The 18,389-nt window shown below is 43.1% G+C and overlaps 1 protein-coding gene across 4 annotated transcripts in view; it reads left to right on the top strand.

Annotated features, from left to right (window-relative positions):
• Positions 1–18,147, top strand: part of AKAP10 (A-kinase anchoring protein 10) — an 82,716-nt gene extending 64,569 nt beyond the window's left edge. For 2 of the 4 annotated variants that reach the window (XM_074388282.1, XM_074388281.1), the window contains 3 exons: positions 10,058–10,110; positions 10,989–11,084; positions 15,608–18,147. In XM_074388282.1, the coding sequence (XP_074244383.1) occupies positions 10,058–10,110; positions 10,989–11,084; positions 15,608–15,613 (155 nt within the window). In that variant the 3' untranslated portion in view covers positions 15,614–18,147. The remainder of the gene's footprint in view (positions 1–10,057; positions 10,111–10,988; positions 11,085–15,607) is intronic. The other 2 variants (XM_074388283.1, XR_012514556.1) reach the window with 2 other exon arrangements.
• The last annotated feature ends 242 nt before the right edge of the window (positions 18,148–18,389 follow it).

Raw genomic sequence — 18,389 nt, 5'->3', positions numbered from 1 at the left:
TCCAGCCTGGGTAACAAGAGTGAAACTCTGTGTCAAAAAAAAAAAAAAAAAAGAAGATTCAGATCTTGCCTGCCAGAAGTCAGAAATTGACAGCCTAGTAGTTATGTGCCTTTTTTATTTTTTTATTTTTTGAGACAGAGTCTTGCTCTGTTGTCCAGGCTGGAGTGCAATGGCGAGATCTTGGCTCACTGCAACCTTAGCCTCCCAGGTTAAAGCAGTTCTCCTACCTCAGCTTCCCAAATAGCTAGGACAGGCACCTGCCATCATGCCCAGCTAATTTTTTATATTTTTAGTAGAGATGGGGTTTTGCCATGTTGACCATGCCAGTCTTGAACTCCTGGCCTCAAGTGATCCACCTGCCTCAGCGTCCCAAAGTGCTGGGATTGCAGGCATGACCTTGTATTGGGTAAAAGATGAATGTTGGGAGCTGCATGGTTGGTCATACTTGTAATCCCAGTACCTTGTGAGACTGAGATGGGAGGACAGCTTGAGCCCAGGAGGGTGAGGCTGCAGTGAATTGTGATTGCGTCATCGTACTTCCACCTGGGTCACAGACCAAGACCTTGTCTCTTAAAAACAAAACAAAATTTTTTTAAGGAATACTGGGAAGAGGTCAGTGGTGGTTTGGGAACAGAGGAAGTACCAGATGACCTTTGTGAGTCATTGGCCAGGAAGAACTCTACAGTGTCTTTTGGTAGCTTCTGTCCATAAGGATAATGGGTTCTCCTCCCCAGTATTAATAGAAAATCTCTGAGCTGTGTTTTTTGGTTTTTTTTTAATCTGGTCTCATACCTCTGACAGCTCATGAAGAAGTGGTTCTGCTTCATACATGTATGTGTTAGGTATAGGGTAGGTGTTGGTCTTCACAGTTTGTTTCTGTTTGTTTTATATGAATGAAGGTGTATTATGAGCAGTTGAAGATCTACAGGAAATTTTTTCCCAAACCACTATCTCTGCTCATTCTATTCATTCAGTCTCTTCTTATTCCTTCCTTCATTCATTCTGTAGAACAGTGGAGTTCCTAGTATATACATCTACTGCTCTGGGTCCAAGGGAAAATGAAGTTCCTGCTTTCATGGAACTTAAATTATATTGGAGGAGACAGTAACAGATAAACAAATGCACCCTGTGTTCATGTGTTTTAAACAAGAAAAGCAGGGTAGGGGGCTGGGAGAGAGAGTAGTGGGGATGCTATTTAAGAGGCGGTTGTCAGGAAAGGCCTCACTGAGGAGATGGCATTTTCAGTAGACCCAAGCGCATTGTGGGTGTAGTAAGCTCAGGCAGCATGTAGAGAAAGAGTGTTCTTGGTGGAAGGAACAAGGATAGAGGCCTGAAGCTGGAGACCTCAGCATGATTAAGGAACAGTAAGCCTTGTGTGATTGGAATGGAGTGAGCAAAGGAATGAGCAGTAGAAGGCGAGTAAATCGGGAGGTCACTGGAGACCATGGCAAGGACTTGAAAGTCAGGGACACTTTGGAAGTTGGAGCAGGGAAATGATGGATTTATGTTTTGACGGGATTGCTCTAGCAGCTCTCTGGAAAATTGAGTGTAGGGCTTCAAGAAAAGAAGCAGAGAAACAACATTGCCATAGTCATAGTCTAAGTAAGGGGTGATGGTGGTATGGATTGGGCTGGTAGTGAAGACCAGTTCAATTTGGGTTGTATTTGAAGGTAGAGGCAAAAAGATTGTATCTCTACCAGCAAGCCCATCTATGACATTACTTGTATTATTAATTTAATTGAGAGATGCTCACATAAACTAATGAATAAGAATTTCTGCAGTTTGGTTAAACAAACCCATATATCCTGGTGCTTATTTTTTTTTTTTTTTTTTTTTTTTTTTGAGATGGAGTCTTGCTCTGTCACCCAGGCTAGAGAGTGTGGTGGCAAGATTTCGGCTTGCTGCAACCTCCACCTCCCAAGTTCAAGCAGTTCTCTGCTCCAGCCTCCCAAGTAGCTGGGATTACAGGTGCCTGCCACCATGCCTGGCTAATTTTTGTATTTTTAGTAGAGATGGGATTTCACCGTCTTGTTCAGGCTGTTCTTGAACTCCTGACCTCATGATCCACCCACCTTGGCCTCCCAAAGTGCTGGGATTACAGGTGTGAACCCACTGCACCCAGCCCCTGGTCCTTCTTCCTTCTTTTAGTTGTCCAGACGTCTCTCTTTTTCTGTTTTTTTTGAGACAGACTCTCGCTCTGTCGCCCAGGCTGGAGTGCAGTGGCACAATCTCGGCTCACTGCAACCTCTGCCTCTCAAGTTCAAGTGATTCTCCTGCCTCAGCCTCCTGAGTAGCTAGGATTACAGGTACACGCCACCATGCTTGGCCACAGTCTCTTTTTTTTTTTTTTTTTTTTGAGACGGAGTTTCGCTCTTGTTACCCAGGCTGGAGTGCAATGGCGCGATCTCGGCTCACCGCAACCTCCGCCTCCTGAGTTCAGGCAATTCTCCTGCCTCAGCCTCCTGAGTAGCTGGAATTATAGGCACGCGCCACCATGCCCAGCTAATTTTTTGTATTTTTAGTAGAGACGGGGTTTCACCGTGTTGACCAGGATGGTCTCAATCTCTTGACCTCGTGATCCACCCGCCTCGGCCTCCCAAAGTGCTGGGATTACAGGCTTGAGCCACCGCGCCCGGCCGGCCACAGTCTCTTTAAGGCAAGTATTTTTTGGTGGTGTAGGAGCCTAGAGATTGAATTTATTCTCTCAGAAGGCATTTGAGTGATTCCTGTGTGCCAGACACTATGCTGAATGCCAAGGATGTAAGCAAGAGGGCATGGTCTCAGTCTGTTTTACTCTGGCTTGGTTCCTTTTTAATGACCTTGACTTGTTAAACATATCAGCTTTCCTACAGAATGTTTAATCATCTGAACTTCCCTGGTTGTGTTATTTAGCTTATTTCTCTCTCCTTGACATTTCTTGTAAACTGGAAGTTACACCTAAGGTCTTGATGATTTGTGTTACACATTTTAGATTAGAACACATCATAGGTCATCTGGTATATGGTGTTTTTGGAAGGCTCTCTATATATTGGTCTGTGCATTAAAATAATGCCTGAATGGATACACATAAAATTTAACAGTGATTACATTAGAGATGAGAAGAAAACAGGTGCCTTTTACTTTTCAATATACCCTTTTCCTCTACTTTTTGAATTTTCTTGCCCTATGCTTAACTTTATTTCTTAATCATCCACCTCATCTCTTCCCCTGTGGCTTCCTGTTGCACTTGGAATGAAATCTGTCCTCTCTGCTGTTAACTGTGAATGTCCCTTGTTGGCCTCTGTCACCTTACTTTGAACCACTCCTTTCATGGACTGAGCTCTAATTGGACTTTTACTCTTTTGTGAAGTTTCTTCCCTCTGAGGGCCTCTGCAGTTGCTGTTTCATGGCTGTGGCAAGTCATGTCACGGCTTTCATGCAATGATGGTTCATCCTTCTCATCTCAGTATTATCTCTTCAGAGAGAGACCTTTCCAACTCTCATATCTAAAATCTTCTGTATGTACCACTCCCACTTTTTTCTTTCTTTCTTTCTTTTTTCTTTTTTCTTTTTTTTTTTTTTTTTTTTTTTTGAGGTAGGCTCTTGCTTTATTGCCCATGACTCACTCCAGCCTCAACTTCTTGGCCTCAAAAGATCCTCTCACCCCAGCCTCTCGAGTAGCTAGAACAGCAGGCACATGCCACCATACTTGGCTTATCATTTTACTTTTTGAAGAGATAGGGTTTCGCCATGTTGCCTAGGCTGGTCTCAAACTCCTGGACTCAAGCACATCTCTTGGCCTCCTGAAGTGCTGGGATTACAGGAGTGAGCCACCATGCCTGGCCTATTTTCTTACTCACTGTCTGAAAGTATCTCGTTCATGTATTTACATACTTGTTTATAGTTTATTTCTCAGCTGGACAAGGTACCTCATACCTGTAATCTCAATACTTTGGGAGGCTGGGTTGGAGAAGTAGTTGAGCCTAGGACTTCAGGACCAGCCTGGGCAACAACTGAGCCCCTATCTATGAAAAATTATTTAAAATTTAGCTGGACATGGTGGCACATACCTGTAGTACCAGCTGCTTGGGAGGCTGAGGTTGGAAGATCGCTTGGGCCTGGGAGGTCAAGGCTACAGTGAGCCATAATCGTGCCACTACACTCTAGCCTAGTGACAGAGTGAGACCCTGTGTCTAAAAAATAAATAAAAATAGTTTGTCTATCATCACCAGGAAGTAAAAGCAAAAACAAAAAAGAAAAGAAAAGAAAAAAAGATAGTTTATCTATATTATTTGGCACTGTATTTCCTGATTCTGAAATTATGCCTAGCATGTGGTAAGTACTCCTTAAATATTTATTGATTGAATTAATTAATACTTATTCATTTGGGATTATCTGGTAAGATTATGGATTATATTTATTTAAGAAAAAAATCATTTTTTAAACTTGGTTGCCCTTTGCCACACTTAAGACACTAAGTTTTCTTAGCCAGATTACTTCTGAGGATACTCACGGAGTCCATTCTCTTCTCAGTCCCCAAATAGTTGATATTTCTTAGCATTTTCAAGCTCCTGCAATTCTTAGATGATATATCTGTGTATATCATCTCCTCATTCTACAAATGTAGAAATTGAAGGCTGGGCATAGTGGCTCATGCCTGTAATCCCAGCACTTTGAGAGGCCAAGGCGAGTGGATCACTTGAGGCCAGGAGTTCAAGAGCAGCCTGGCCAACAGGGTAAAGCCTCGTCTGTATTAAAAATATAAAAAATTGGCTGGGCGCAGTGGCTCACGCCTATAATCCCAGCCCTTTGGGAAGCCAAGGCGGGTGGATCATGAGGTCAGGAGATCGAGAGTATCCTGGCTAAACCCAGTGAAACCCCATCTGTACTAAAAATACAAAAAACTTAGCTGGGCACGGTGGCATGTGCCTGTAGTCCCAGCTACTATGGAGGCTGAGGCAGGAGAATCACTTGAACTTGAGAGGCGGAGGTTGCAGTGAGCTGATAGTGTGCCACTGCACTCCAGTCTAGGCAACAGAGCTAGACTCCGTGTGTATATATAAATTAGCCAGGTGTGGTGATGGGTACCTATAATCCCAGCTACTAGGGAGGCAGAGGCAGGAGAATTACTTGAACCTAGGAGGTTGAGTTTGCAGTGAACTGATAATGCACCAGTACATTCCAGTCTAGGCAACAAAGTAAGACCCGGTCTTTTTTTTTTTTTTTTTTTTTTTTTTTTTCCTGTCTGAGAAGGAGACTCAGTCTTAAGAAAAAAAAAAAGGAAAGAAAAAGAAAATAGACAGCCGAACATGGTGGCTCACGCCTGTAATCCTAGCACTTTGGGAGGCCGAGGTGGGCAGATCAGCTGAGGTCAGGAGTTCCAGATCAGCCTGGCCAACATGGCAAAACCCCATCTCTACTTAAATTTTAAAAATTAGCCGGGCGCGGTGGCTCAAGCCTGTAATCCCAGCACTTTGGGAGGCTGAGGCGGGTGGATCACAAGGTCGAGAGATCGAGACCATCCTGGTCAACATGGTGAAACCCCGTCTCTACTAAAAGTGCAAAAAATTAGCTGGGCATGGTGGCACGTGCCTGTAATCCCAGCTACTCAGGAGGCTGAGGCAGGAGAATTGCCTGAGCCCAGGAGGCGGAGGTTGCGGTGAGCCAAGATCGCGCCATTGCACTCCAGCCTGGGTAACAAGGGTGAAACTCCGTCTCAAAAAAAAAAAAAAAAAAAAAATTAGCTGGGCATGGTGGCACACACCTATAATCCCAGCTAATCGGGAGGCTGAGGCAGGAGAATCGCTTAACCTGGGAGGCAGAGGTTGCAGTGAGCGGAGATTGTGCCACTACACTCCAACGTGGGTGATTGAAAAGAAAAGAAAAGAAAAGAAAAGAAAAGAAAAGAAAAGAAATTGAGAAATGGGAAGATTGTGATAATGTGATTTGTTAGGAATCACACAGCAGGTTAGTAGCAACTACAGGGCTTTGGTTCAGAATACCACCTGGACAATGGTTTGTTCACCGGCTCCCCTTCCTCTGCCTTTCTCTCCTTCCTTGTTAAAGGCAGCTGGAAACAGTTTTCATCATTTACTAGCCTATAGTTTTAATTTGAGTTTTGAAACCCTGATAATAAAGCACAGAGGAAAAGATTGAGTTTTCTTTTTTTGAGACAGTCTTACTCCATGTCCCAGGATGGAGTGCAGTGACACCATCTCAGCTCATTGCAACCTCTGAATCCCAGGTTCAAGCAGTTCTGTCTCAGCCTCCCAGGGTACAGGCACGTGCCACTACACCCAGCTAATTTTCTGTTTTTGTTTTGTTTTTTTCTGAGATAGAATCTTGCTCTGTCACCCAGGCTGGAGTGCAGTGGCACAGTCTTTGCTCACTGCAACCTCTGCCTTCTGTGTTAAAGCGATTCTCCTGTTTCAGCTTCCCTAGTAGCTGGGAGTACAGGTGCGTGCCAACATGCCCAGCTCATTTTTGCATGTTTAGAAGAGACAGGTTTTCACTTTGTTGACCAAGCTGGTCTCGAACTCCTGATCTCTGGTGATCTGCTGCTCTCGGCCTTCCAAAGTGCTGGGATTATAGGCATGAGCCACTGCGCTGGCCAATTTTGTATTTTTAGTGGAGAGGGGGTTTCACCATGTTGGTTAGGCTGGTCTCGAACTCCTGACCTCAAGTGATTCACCCGCCCCAGCCTCCCAAAGTACTGGGATTACAGGCGTGAACCACCGTGCTCAGCCAAGATTGAGTTCTGAAAAGAAGCTTCTGAGTTTATGAGAAGGGCAAGCAAGGTAACTGAAGAAGTTATATTAAAATCATCTAGGATGCCAGGTGTGGTGGCTCATGCCTGTAATCCCAGCACTTTGGGAGGCCAAGGCAGGTGGATCACCTGAGGTCAAGAGTTCAAGACCAGCCTGACCAACATGGAGGAACCCTGTCTCTACTAAAAATACAAAATTAGCTGGGTGTAGTGGCACATACCTATAATCCCAGCTACTCGGAGGCTGAGGCAGGAGAAACGCTTGAACCTGGGAGGCAGAGGTTGCGGTGAGCCGAGATCATGCCATTGCACTCTAGATGGGGCAACAGGAGTGAAACTCCCATCTCAAACAAAAAATCATCTAGGATGGCCGGGCGCGGTGGCTCAAGCCTGTAATCCCAGCACTTTGGGAGGCCGAGGCGGGTGGATGACGAGGTCGAGAGATCGAGACCATCCTGGTCAACATGGTGAAACCCCGTCTCTACTAAAAATACAAAAAACTAGCTGGGCGTGGTAGCGCGTGCTTGTAATCCCAGCTACTTAGGAAGCTGAGGCAGGAGAATTGCCTGAGCGCAGAAGGCGGAGGTTGCGGTGAGCCAAGATCGCGCCATTGCACTCCAGCTTGGGTAACAAGAGAGAAACTCCGTCTAAAAAAAAAAAAAAAATCATCTAGGAGACAGTGTAACAAGAAGGAATTGTAAAAGGTTGTTATGAGCATGTGCGCATGTAGTGGCAGTCCCCTGTGCTTGGATACAGTGGTGGGAGACAAAGCTGTACTTAAATTGATAAATCCCTTGCATGTCATTTTAAGGAGCTTAGAGTCCCATCATGTAGACATCAGAGATTTAACAGAGTACTAACCAGATGCATTCCTTGTCAGTAGAATAAGGACAAATTGGAGATGGGAGAGACTGGCATCAGGGACACCAGTGAGACAGTGGAAGTAGCTAGTAATGTAGATAGAAGAAGAAAAAGATTCAAAGTTAGGTGGTGGTAGCAAGAATTAGAGAGAAGGTCAGATTTATGATACTTCCAAGGTGGAATTCTAGGGTGAAATTTGGTGATAGATTTCATGTGTAAATGAGGAAGGTAGATTGAGTTTTTTTTAGCATGGGTTCTCTAGATGAAAAAGTGTGAAGTTAACCGAGATACACAACACAGGAAAAGAGTAAGTGGGAGGTAGATGAGTTCAGTTTTAAATAGGTTCAGTTTGAGATGCCTTTGGACACTTTGGAAGTACAGATTTGACACTCAAGGGATTTCTAAGTTATTTGCAAATAGAAGGAAGTCAAAGCCACACAAGGGAATGAGATGCCCAAAGAAAATGTTAAAGAAGAAAGGAAAACTGACAGGTGGATGCTGGAGAAGCTCCATGTTAAAGGTGGAGGGAATGTACAGAGGAGGAGTCTTAAGATGTGGGTTTGGAGGAAAAAGTGTCAGTCAACAAGGGGAAAACTCAGTAGAGTGACTCTGCCTGGGGCGTGACAAGAGAGCAGTGCATGGGTGATTCAACAGCCCGTTGAGCCTTCAGACAGAGCATTTAACATTGTAGTTCTGTAGACTCTGATTTACAGTAAAATTTGAATAAACCAATATTTAAGCCCTTAGGTAATAATAAAAGTTGAGGGAAAAGGATCCAGGTTTTGTATTTTTTTATGAATTCAGTTATTGAATTAATCAGGACCTTGCCTGAATAAATAATCTACCAACAATCCATTTGGTTTGAAACAAAGTTAGGAAGTGAGCGTGTTCAAATTATTAAATAAAAGGGATGTGTATTTCATTCATAGAGATAGAGGCTGGCCTACTTCGGATGATTCTCAGCATATGATTACAGATACAGGCTTGCACATCCTAGGAAGTTAAGGTGTACTCTGGCTTGGATAGAGTATGGCTCTTTGAAACTCTTCTCTCACCTCTCTAGTTTATGTCGACTGGAGAACTAGTATGTAGCAGCATACTCTGTCCTAGAAGCCCTTTTGTAGAGGAGTTTTTCTACAAGGTTTGAAAACAGAACAGATGAGTTGATGTCTCCCAATATGTTGCTAGATACTTACCCAAGAGCAAGATCCTGATGAGGGTTTTGTTTTATTTTAATGTTTGCTGCAAACTGACACTAGGTGTTAGTTTCTTTCATCAAGCGAGGAGAGTAGAAGAAAAGTCCAGAACTCTGAAACACCTTTTCAAAAGTTTTTCAAGCCATGATGTTTGCAGGTTAAATACTCTGTTATGGAAACAATACAATCAGTTTTTATTAATGTAATGTTCCTTAATGTTTTGGATGGTATCACACAAGAGAGAATATCTGTGTATGGAAGCAACAGTTTTTTGTTTTTTGTGGTTTTTTTTTTTTGAGACGGAGTTTCGCTCTTGTTACCCAGGCTGGAGTGCAATGGCGCGATCTCGGCTCACCGCAACCTCCGCCTCCTGGGTTCAGGCAATTCTCCTGCCTCAGCCTCCTGAGTAGCTGGGATTACAGGCACGCACCACCACGCCCAGCTAATTTTTTTGTATTTTTGGCAGAGACGGGGTTTCACCATGTTGACCAGGATGGTCTCGAACTCTTGACCTCGTGATCCACCCGCCTCGGCCTCCCAAAGTGCTGGGATTATAGGCGTGAGCCACCGCGCCCAGCCCGAAGCAACAGTTTTTAAATAAGAGCATTTTGGTGGTGGAGGGGATGTTTTGTTTTTTGTTTTTTGTTTTTTTTTTTTTTTTATACGGAGTCTTGCTCTGTCACCCAGGCTGGAGTGCAATGGTGCGACCGAGGCTCACTGCAGACTCCGCCTCTTGGGTTCCAGCAATTTTCCTTCCTTAGCCTCCCAAGTTGCTGGGATAACAGGGTTTCGCCATGTTGGCCAGGCTGGTCTCACTCCTGACCTCAGGTAATCCACCCACCTCGGCCTCCCAAAGGGCTAGTATTACAGATGTGAGCCACTGTGCCTAGCCTTTCTTTTTTTTCTCCTGAGATGAAGTCTCGCTCTGTCACCCAGGTTGGAGTGCAGTGGCACAATCGCAGCTTAGTGCAGCCTCTCCTCTTGGGTTCAAGCAATTCTCCTGCCTCAGCCTCCCAAGTAGCTGGGATTATAGGCACCTGCCACCACACCCTGCTGATTTTTGAACTTTTAGTAGAGATGGAGGGTTCACCATGTTGGCCAGGCTGGTCTTGAACTCCTAACCTCGAGTGAACCACCCACCTTGGCCTCTCAAAGTGCTGGGATTACAGGCGTGAGCCACTGCACCCAGTCAAATAACATTTTTAATGTAAAATTATGCATGAAATGTACATTCAATTTTGTCTTTGTTTACTAGGATCCATGTTCTCACAAGCTATGAAGAAATGGGTGCAAGGAAATACTGATGAGGTAAATTCTACTTTTAGGATAAAGAGATTTCTGTTTATAAATGCCACCCTCGTATAAGTAAGATTTTAAATGTTCTCTTTTTTAGTTCCCATGTTTAAGCAGCATGGCATATTTATGCTCTCTTATCCAGAATGTACCAAGAAAGGGTGGCCCTTCTTGACATCTAGCAATTGCCTGGTAGTAGCAGTGACTTGGTACTTGAATCCTGAGGCTAGGACTGCTGAAGGATATACATGCATTCAAGTTTCCAGCAGCCGGCAGGCATCAGTAATCAGTGTGTAGATCAAAAGCTTCACAATGTTTCCTTCCCCATCATCAGTTTTACTTTAAGTACCGGAGGCTTGCTTTTTTTTTTTTGAGACGGAGTTTTGCCGTGTTGCGCAGGCTGGAGTGCCATAGTGCGATCTCGGCAGGCGCCTGCCACCACACCCAGCTAATTTTTTGTATTTTTAGTAGAGAAGAGGTTTCATTATGTTGGCCAGGCTGGTCTTGAACTCCTGACTTCAGGTGATCCACCCTCCTTGGCCTCCCAAAGTACTGGGATTACAGGCATCAGCCACCACACCTGGCCCGAGGTTTGCTTTTTTAATAGTTAAGTACATTAAGAGGTGGGAAGTTAAAGAAGGAAAATGTTTTATTTTGACCATCTAACATGAAAATAGTTCCAGTGTTGGGTATCCAGTAGTTGACTCCGAAAGGCAGTGAATGACATGTTAATACTCATAGCCAGAGGGTGGCCCAGATTTTTTCATACATGGAAATGAACTTCTTATTCAAACAAGTAGAAATGATGTGCGTAAGCCATTTGTTCAGAGCACTGAGTATGTGCATCACTATCCATCTAATGAATAACCACCAGTTTAAATTATTTTCTTTAGGCCCAGGAAGAGCTAGCTTGGAAGATTGCTAAAATGATAGTCACTGACGTTATGCAACAGGCACAGTATGATCAACCGTTAGAGAAATCTACAAAGGTAAGAATGACTTTTTTTGTATAAACTGAAAAGTATTCTTTTCCAGGTATAAAAATTTAAAAGGACATAAGGAGCTTCTTTGCCTTTGAAGGATAACTGCTGTAGGAATTACCTTCTTATCATAAGCAACTAGAAAACAGATAAACTACATGAAACAAATGTTTCCATATATTGGACAATGCACAATACAGGGAAACTGTACTGAAACCAAACAGAGCCCAGGAGGCTTGCTGAACCAAAGAGTTAAAAATCGCCGGGCGCGGTGGCTCAAGCCTGTAATCCCAGCACTTTGGGAGGCCGAGGCGGGTGGATCACGAGGTCGAGAGATCGAGACCATCCTGGTCAACATGGTGAAACCCCGTCTCTACCAAAAATACAAAAAATTAGCTGGGCATGGTGGTGCGTGCCTGTAATCCCAGCTACTCAGGAGGCTGAGGCAGGAGAATTGCCTGAACCCAGGAGGCGGAGGTTGCGGTGAGCCGAGATCGCGCCATTGCACTCCAGCCTGGGTAACAAGGGCGAAACTCCGTCTCAAAAAAAAAAAAGAGTTAAAAATCAAAGTTCAGGCCAGGTGCAGTGGCTCACGCCTGTAATCCCAGCACTTTGGGAGGCCAAGGTGGGCGAGTCACCAGAGGTCAGGAGTTCAAGACCAGTCTGGTCAACATGGTGAAACCCCAACTCTACTAAAAATACAAAAATTAGCTGGGCATGGTGGTACATGCCTGTAATCCAGCTACTTGGGAGGCTGAGGCAGGAAAATCACTTGAACCCGGGAGGCGGAGGTTATAGGGAGCCGAGATCGTACCGCTGTATCCAGCCTGGGCCACAGAGCAAGACTCCATCCCCGCGAAAAAAAGAAAGGATTTGTATAAAACCATGGATACTATACAAAATGGCCAGGCACAGTGGCTCACAGCTGTAATTGCAGCACTTTGAGGGGCTGAGGCGGGCAGATCAAGTGTGAGGCCAGTAGTTCGAGACCATCCTGGCCAATATGGCGACACCCTATCTCTACTAAAAGTATAAAAATTAGCCGGGCATGGTAGTGCACTTCTGTAATCCAACTATTTGTTAGGATGTGGCAGGAGAATTGCTTGAACCCAGGAGGCAGAGATTGTTGTGAGCTGAGATTTAACAAAATATGTGCAAGATCTGCACAGTATAAACTGTAAAACAACTGAGCAGGATCAAAGAATATTTGAAAAAAAGCAGAAATAAGTCTTGTGTGTGAATGAAAGACTCATCGTGGTTAAGGCACCATATTCTCCTCAAATTGATTGATAGATACAGTACAATTATAATCAAAATTCCAGCAGACTTTCTTATATAAATTGATAAGATAATGTAAAATTTCTTAGGAAATATAAATGAACTAGAATAACCAAAAAAATTATTGGAAAAAGGACACATTAGAAGAATAACAAATACTAGCTGGCTTCATATTGACCATAATGCTACATGATTTTCTTTTTTTTTTTTTTTTTGAGATGGAGTTTTTGCTCTTGTAGCCCAGGCTGGAGTACAGTGGCACAATCTCGGCTCACTGCAAACTCCACCTCCCAGGTACAAGTGATTCTTTTGCCTCAACCTCCTGAGCAGCCGGGATTACAGGCATGCGCCACCACACCTAGTTAATTTTGTATTTTTAGTAGAGAAAGTATTTCTCTATGTCGATCAGGCTGGTCTTGAACTCCCGACCTCAGATGAACCACCTGCCTTGGCTTCCCAAAGTGCTGGGATTACAGGTATGAGGCACCATACCCAGCCTGTATTTTTTTTAGTAGAGTTGGGGTTTCACCATTTTCGCCAGGCTGGTCTCAAACTCCTGACCTCAGGTGATCTGCCCACCTCTGCCTCCCAAAGTGCAGGGATTACAGACATAAGCCACTGCACCTGCCCCAGTTTCTTCAACAATGTGATTGTCTCTAACTTGAGTTGATTCATGAAGAGATTTAATGTGGTTGGAGAATTCCTTTTTTTTTTTGAGATGGTGTCTTACTCTGTCGCCAGGCTGGAGTGCAATGGCATGATTTCCGCTCACTGCAACCTCTGCCTCCTGTGTTTAAGCGATTCTCCTGCCTCAGCCTCCCAAGTAGCTAAAACTACAGGTGTGCACCACACCCAGCTAATTTTTGTATTTTTAGTAGAAACGGGATTTCATCCTGTTGGCCAGGATGGTTTCCATGTTTTGACTTCATGATCTACCAGCCTTGACTTCCCAAAGTGCTGTGATTACAGGCGTGAACCACCGCACCCAGCCCTGAGAATTTCTGCGTAGATTCTTTGTGAACACACTAAACTATTCCTCTATCCTTGTATTAAGCAAAAATTAGGAGTCAGAGAAAATACTTTCAGATGACATCTCATAAAACCCTCAGTAGTTTGGAGAATTTGCATTCAGTTTGGGTCCATTATCATCCTTTTCTTTCTAACTTCCCAGCCAACTTTTTACTCTAAGAACTGTCATTACTGGGGCTTGATTTAATTGTGAATTTGCAGTGAATTGATTCATACCAAAGCTCTATTTACTTTTCCAGACTCTGCCCTCTTTTCTGCGTGAGGTTGATCATTTTTGTCTATATTTATCTTATGTCTCAGTCAAACTTCAGATAGCCAGAAGCAAGCTACAAGTGTATAAGAAGTGAGAGGTGGCTGTGTTTGTGTTCTCATTATCATGTGCATAATCAAATGTTCCATAATAAAAAAAATGTTCTTTAGAAACCATTTTTGGAAAGCGGATGTTTACAATTCAGGCTTTTCGTTTGAGTTATATGTTCAAATTTTGTTAGTATATGCTTTTCATTTTTAGGATATGCAGATATAGTTCACTATATTTTGGGTTTTGAGCTTGCTAGGCATTCTCTTTGACTTGTCAAATTTTCTGTCCTGCCAGGCCCTCAGGGATCAGTAGTGCATTGGTGAGGGAAAAAAACAGTAGACTCAGCCCAAGGGCGGTGGCTTACACCTGTAATCCCAGTACTTTGGGGGGCCAAGGCAGGTGGATCACCTGAGGTCAGCAGTTCAAGACCAACCTCGCCGACATGGAAAAACCCCGTCTCCACTAAAAATTTAACAAATAGCTGGGCGTGGTGGCCCATGCCTGTAATCCTAGCTACTCAGGAGACTGAGGCAGGAGAATCGCTTGAACCCAGGAGGCAGAGGTTGCGGTGAGCCAGGATCACGCCATTACACCCCAGCCTGGGCAACAAGAGCAAAACTCAAAACTCCGTCTCAAAAATAAAAATAAACAGTAGACTCGCAGAACTAGCTGAGTCCTTCTTTAGGCAGTAAGTGTGACCTTTTACAGGTGACTCTTCTTTATTTCCTCATGTCCTCATCAGTAGATCAGAGAAATTCAATAAGAAAACCCCAAAAGGTTCCCTTCTGATCCTCATCCCGTGATTTTATGAATGTGTGAAGTCCTAGGCCTGTGAAGGAATACTCAGTAGCTTCTTATCCTGTGTTAATACTTCTCTGCTTCAATCTCCAACTCGACATTTGCCCATAGGATATACTTGGACATTCTGCATAAACTACCTCACATCATTACTGAATTGCTTTATGTGTGCATGTCCCACGTCACAATACTGGGGACCTTGTCTTCCATGATATTTGTCCCCAGTGAGTTCAGGAGGGAGTCAGCCTCATTAGCTTGGTCTTGGGTGCCTAGCAGATCAGAGTTCATTTTTTCCTTGTAAAGACTGTGGGGGTATTCCATATTATGCTTCTACTGTCATTTAATGAACCCCTTGTGAATGATTATTTAGGTTCTTTCAGGTTTTTCTCTGTTACAAGCAATATTTTAGTGAATGTCTGCATGTGTGTCTTTACCATCCCTCTTGAATATTCAGTAGGGTTAATTCCTAGTAGAATTACTCTGTCAAAAATTGGCAATTTTGGGTTTTTTGGTTGGTTTTTTTTTTTTTTTTTTTTTTTTGAGATGGAGTTTCTCTCTTGTTGCTCAGGCTGGAGTGCAGTGGCACAATCTCAGCTCGCTGCAACCTCCGCCTCCTAGGTTCGAGAGATTCTCCTGTCTCAGCCCCCTGAGTAGCTGGGATTACAGGCATGCACCACCATGCCTGGCTAATTTTTGTATTTTTAGTAGAGACAGGGTTTCACCATACTGGCTAGGCTGGTCTCAAACTCTTGACCTTAGGTGATCCACCTGCCTTGGCCTCCCAGAGTACTGGGATTACAGGTGTGAGCCACTGTGCCTGCCCTAAAATTGGGAATATTTTTCATTCTAATGTCGATTGACAGAATCCAAAACAAGTCTGGATACCAGTCCTTGTTATGTGACCCTTGGGTAAGTTACCTAGTCTCTTGAAACTTCAGTTCACTCATATGTTAACAAGGAAAATTACAATATTTTACCTCACAAAATTGTAGTCAGCTGCTGGCTGTCATAAACTCTGGTATATAGTAAACACTAAGTGTTGGTGTCCATCCTTAATTTGTAATGATAATAGGTCACTTTTTAGAGAAATGTACCTTAACGTTTTCTTTCCTTTTCTTTTTTTCAGTTATGACTCAAAATGAGATAAAGGAAATCTGCGTTTGAAAAATAAGAGAACTTTTTTCCCTTGGTTGGATTCTTCAACACAGCCAATGAAAACAGCACTGTATTTCTTTTCACTGATCTGTCACTGTTGTTTCCAGGAGAGAATGGGAGACAATCCTAGACTTCTACCATAATGCAGTTGCCTGTAGGCCTGATTGATGCACATGATGTTCATACAATGAGAGTCTTAAAGATACTAAATGGTATTGTTTACATTACTAGAAAATTACTAGTTTTCCAATGGCAATAACCCATTTATGAGAGTTTCAGCCCCACTGGAATAGACAGGGACCACATCCTGTGGTAGGCAGAGAAGCATAGAACTGATACTTGATGTACACTCGCAGCAGTAACTCATCCCTAATAGCATCATAAAGCAGGTGCCATAAGTGCTTTGCTTTGTCCCCCCAAAGCAGGTGAGTCCGCCCAACAAAGGGCCAGGCAGCTCTGAGTGGCAGCGTGGTGCTAGCAGCTTCAGTGGAACAGGGTGAGAGTTTGTTCTGCAGTCTTCCTTCACAGCGGCATTAATTTGGAAGAAAGCTGACAAGTCATGGGTCAGGTTTCAGTGACTTCTTCCTCCCTTTGATGGCAGTATACAGTTTTCACATTTTAATTCCTCCTGAGATGCAGTATGCTTAAAACCATTCTCTCCCCTGCTAAGAGAAGGGTGAATCTGGTTTACTCTGAGCATTAGGATTTGCGCCTCTGGAATTCTACACTCCGGTTTCTTAACTTTCCCTTCACAATATATGTGGAAAGAAAGAAATGATAGTGATGACTCCAGTTTTTCACCTGTGACACCTTGAACAAAACAGTTCTTCCCAAATTATAATTCTGTTTTTTATTAAGGTGAGCAGGGTGGTTGGGGAGAGAAAAACATTCGACTTTGTGTGACTGGCTCCCCCATTCTTTGCTGTGAGCTGGGAAGTGTGCAGTTGGTGGTCTTTCTTCTTTCTTCAGGACAGTAGGAGACTCATTCACTGCACTTCTGCTCAGGTGGCTTCTGCGTCGGGACCTCACAGCCATCAGCAAGGCTGCTCAGTTGGTGAGCACACTCCATTGACCACGTGGTGCCAGTGCTTCCTCAATGCACATGATTGCGAGAAAAGAAAGTTCTCTTAGATGTTTCTGCTTTTGCTCAGACTTTGCAAAAAAAAAAAAAAATATATATATATATATATATATGTATAAATATATAATTAATCACTTTTGTCCTTGAGAAAGTCTTGAATGAACAGAGAATTTATTCCATTGCAATATTTGGTTGTATAGAGGCACACTATTTGATCGACAGAAGAAGCAAAAAGGCTTTGTGTAAGTTTTTGGTACTATGTACCACCTCTGTTATTCTTCTAAAGCTGAAGTATTCATGTACTTAAACCATATGATATTTAATTGTGTTTGATTTTAAAATATATATATGAATTATATTTAAAATTGTGTCAACTTTCTGCTTTCAGGGCTTTTATAGCTCTTCTGTTGAAATATGTTGATTTTTCCAAATATTTTCATTTGCTTTATAAAAACCCAGAACATGAACCACTATTAGACTTAGCCTTGTGTTTGAAGTGTATGGCATAAACCCAAGGTTTTTATTAGGCGTATATGCTGTGATTAATTCATTTTGTTCTTTTAACAAAATATTTCCATCCATTTCACATTGCTTCCATCTTTAACGGAAAAGCAATATCAAGATTATAGAATAAAATGTGGTTTTGGGTGACTCTTGCTGCCTCTGCATGTTTTAGAATAACAATTTCTACAAGACTCTAGGCTGTTTAAACTAGTGCTTTCAGTTAAGATAATTTCTGATCATTTTTTGGTATATACATTTTGTGCTTCTGAGCTAGAGATGCCAAGTAGTTATAAACTTATTATAAAGAGAATAGCAGCAAGTTTGAGACTCGGCTACATTTTTCTGCCCCACCTGCATTGAGACACAGAAGCAGGTGTGGCCCAAAATTGTTAGCCAGATTTAATATTTGATCTAAAGTAGATCCTTGTACTCATTTTAAAGTTGGAATTCAATTCCGCCAACATTGAGCACCCACTATGTTCCAGGCTCTACGCATTGTGTCCACAAAACAAGATTCCCTGGTGGAGTTTTTATAGGTTCAAGTAATCAGCTGAACACCCTTCATCTTTATCACCTCACTGACATTGACACAAATTGTTTAAAAAAAAAAAAAAAGATAGGCCGGGCATGGTGGCTCAAGCCTGTAATCCCAGCACTTTGGGAGGCCGAGGCGGGTGGATCACGAGGTCGAGAGATCGAGACCATCCTGGTCAACATGGTGAAACCCCGTCTCTACTAAAAATACAAAAAATTAGCTGGGCATGGTGGCACGTGCCTGTAATTCCAGCTACTCAGGAGGCTGAGGCAGGAGAATTGCCTGAACCCAGGAGGCGGAGGTTGCGGTGAGCCGAGATCGCGCCATTGCACTCCAGCCTGGGTGACAAGAGCGAAACTCTGTCTCAAAAAAAAAAAAAAAAAAAAAAAGATAGTAGAAAGTGATACCTTTTGTAACTTGATGTGTCTTCGTTGCTCTGTAAGATTTAATGAAAGTAAAAAGCAAATGTCAGCCAAATCCAGTGAACAGCAATAAAACAGGGAGCAGCTTTTTATAACTCTCTACTTGGGTTTCAACATTCAGTAAAGCTTTATGAAATGTAAGTAGTTTACAGTACTGGAGCTTTGACTGGTTCAGTAGAAATTTGTAGGGGAAGATCATTCTGAATTATAG

The sequence above is a fragment of the Saimiri boliviensis genome, chromosome 17 (assembly GCF_048565385.1).
Source record: "Saimiri boliviensis isolate mSaiBol1 chromosome 17, mSaiBol1.pri, whole genome shotgun sequence".
In the NCBI taxonomy this organism is placed as follows: domain Eukaryota; kingdom Metazoa; phylum Chordata; class Mammalia; order Primates; family Cebidae; genus Saimiri; species Saimiri boliviensis.
The sequence above is the reverse complement of the archived record's forward strand: the minus strand, read 5'-3'. Positions and strand labels throughout refer to the sequence as shown.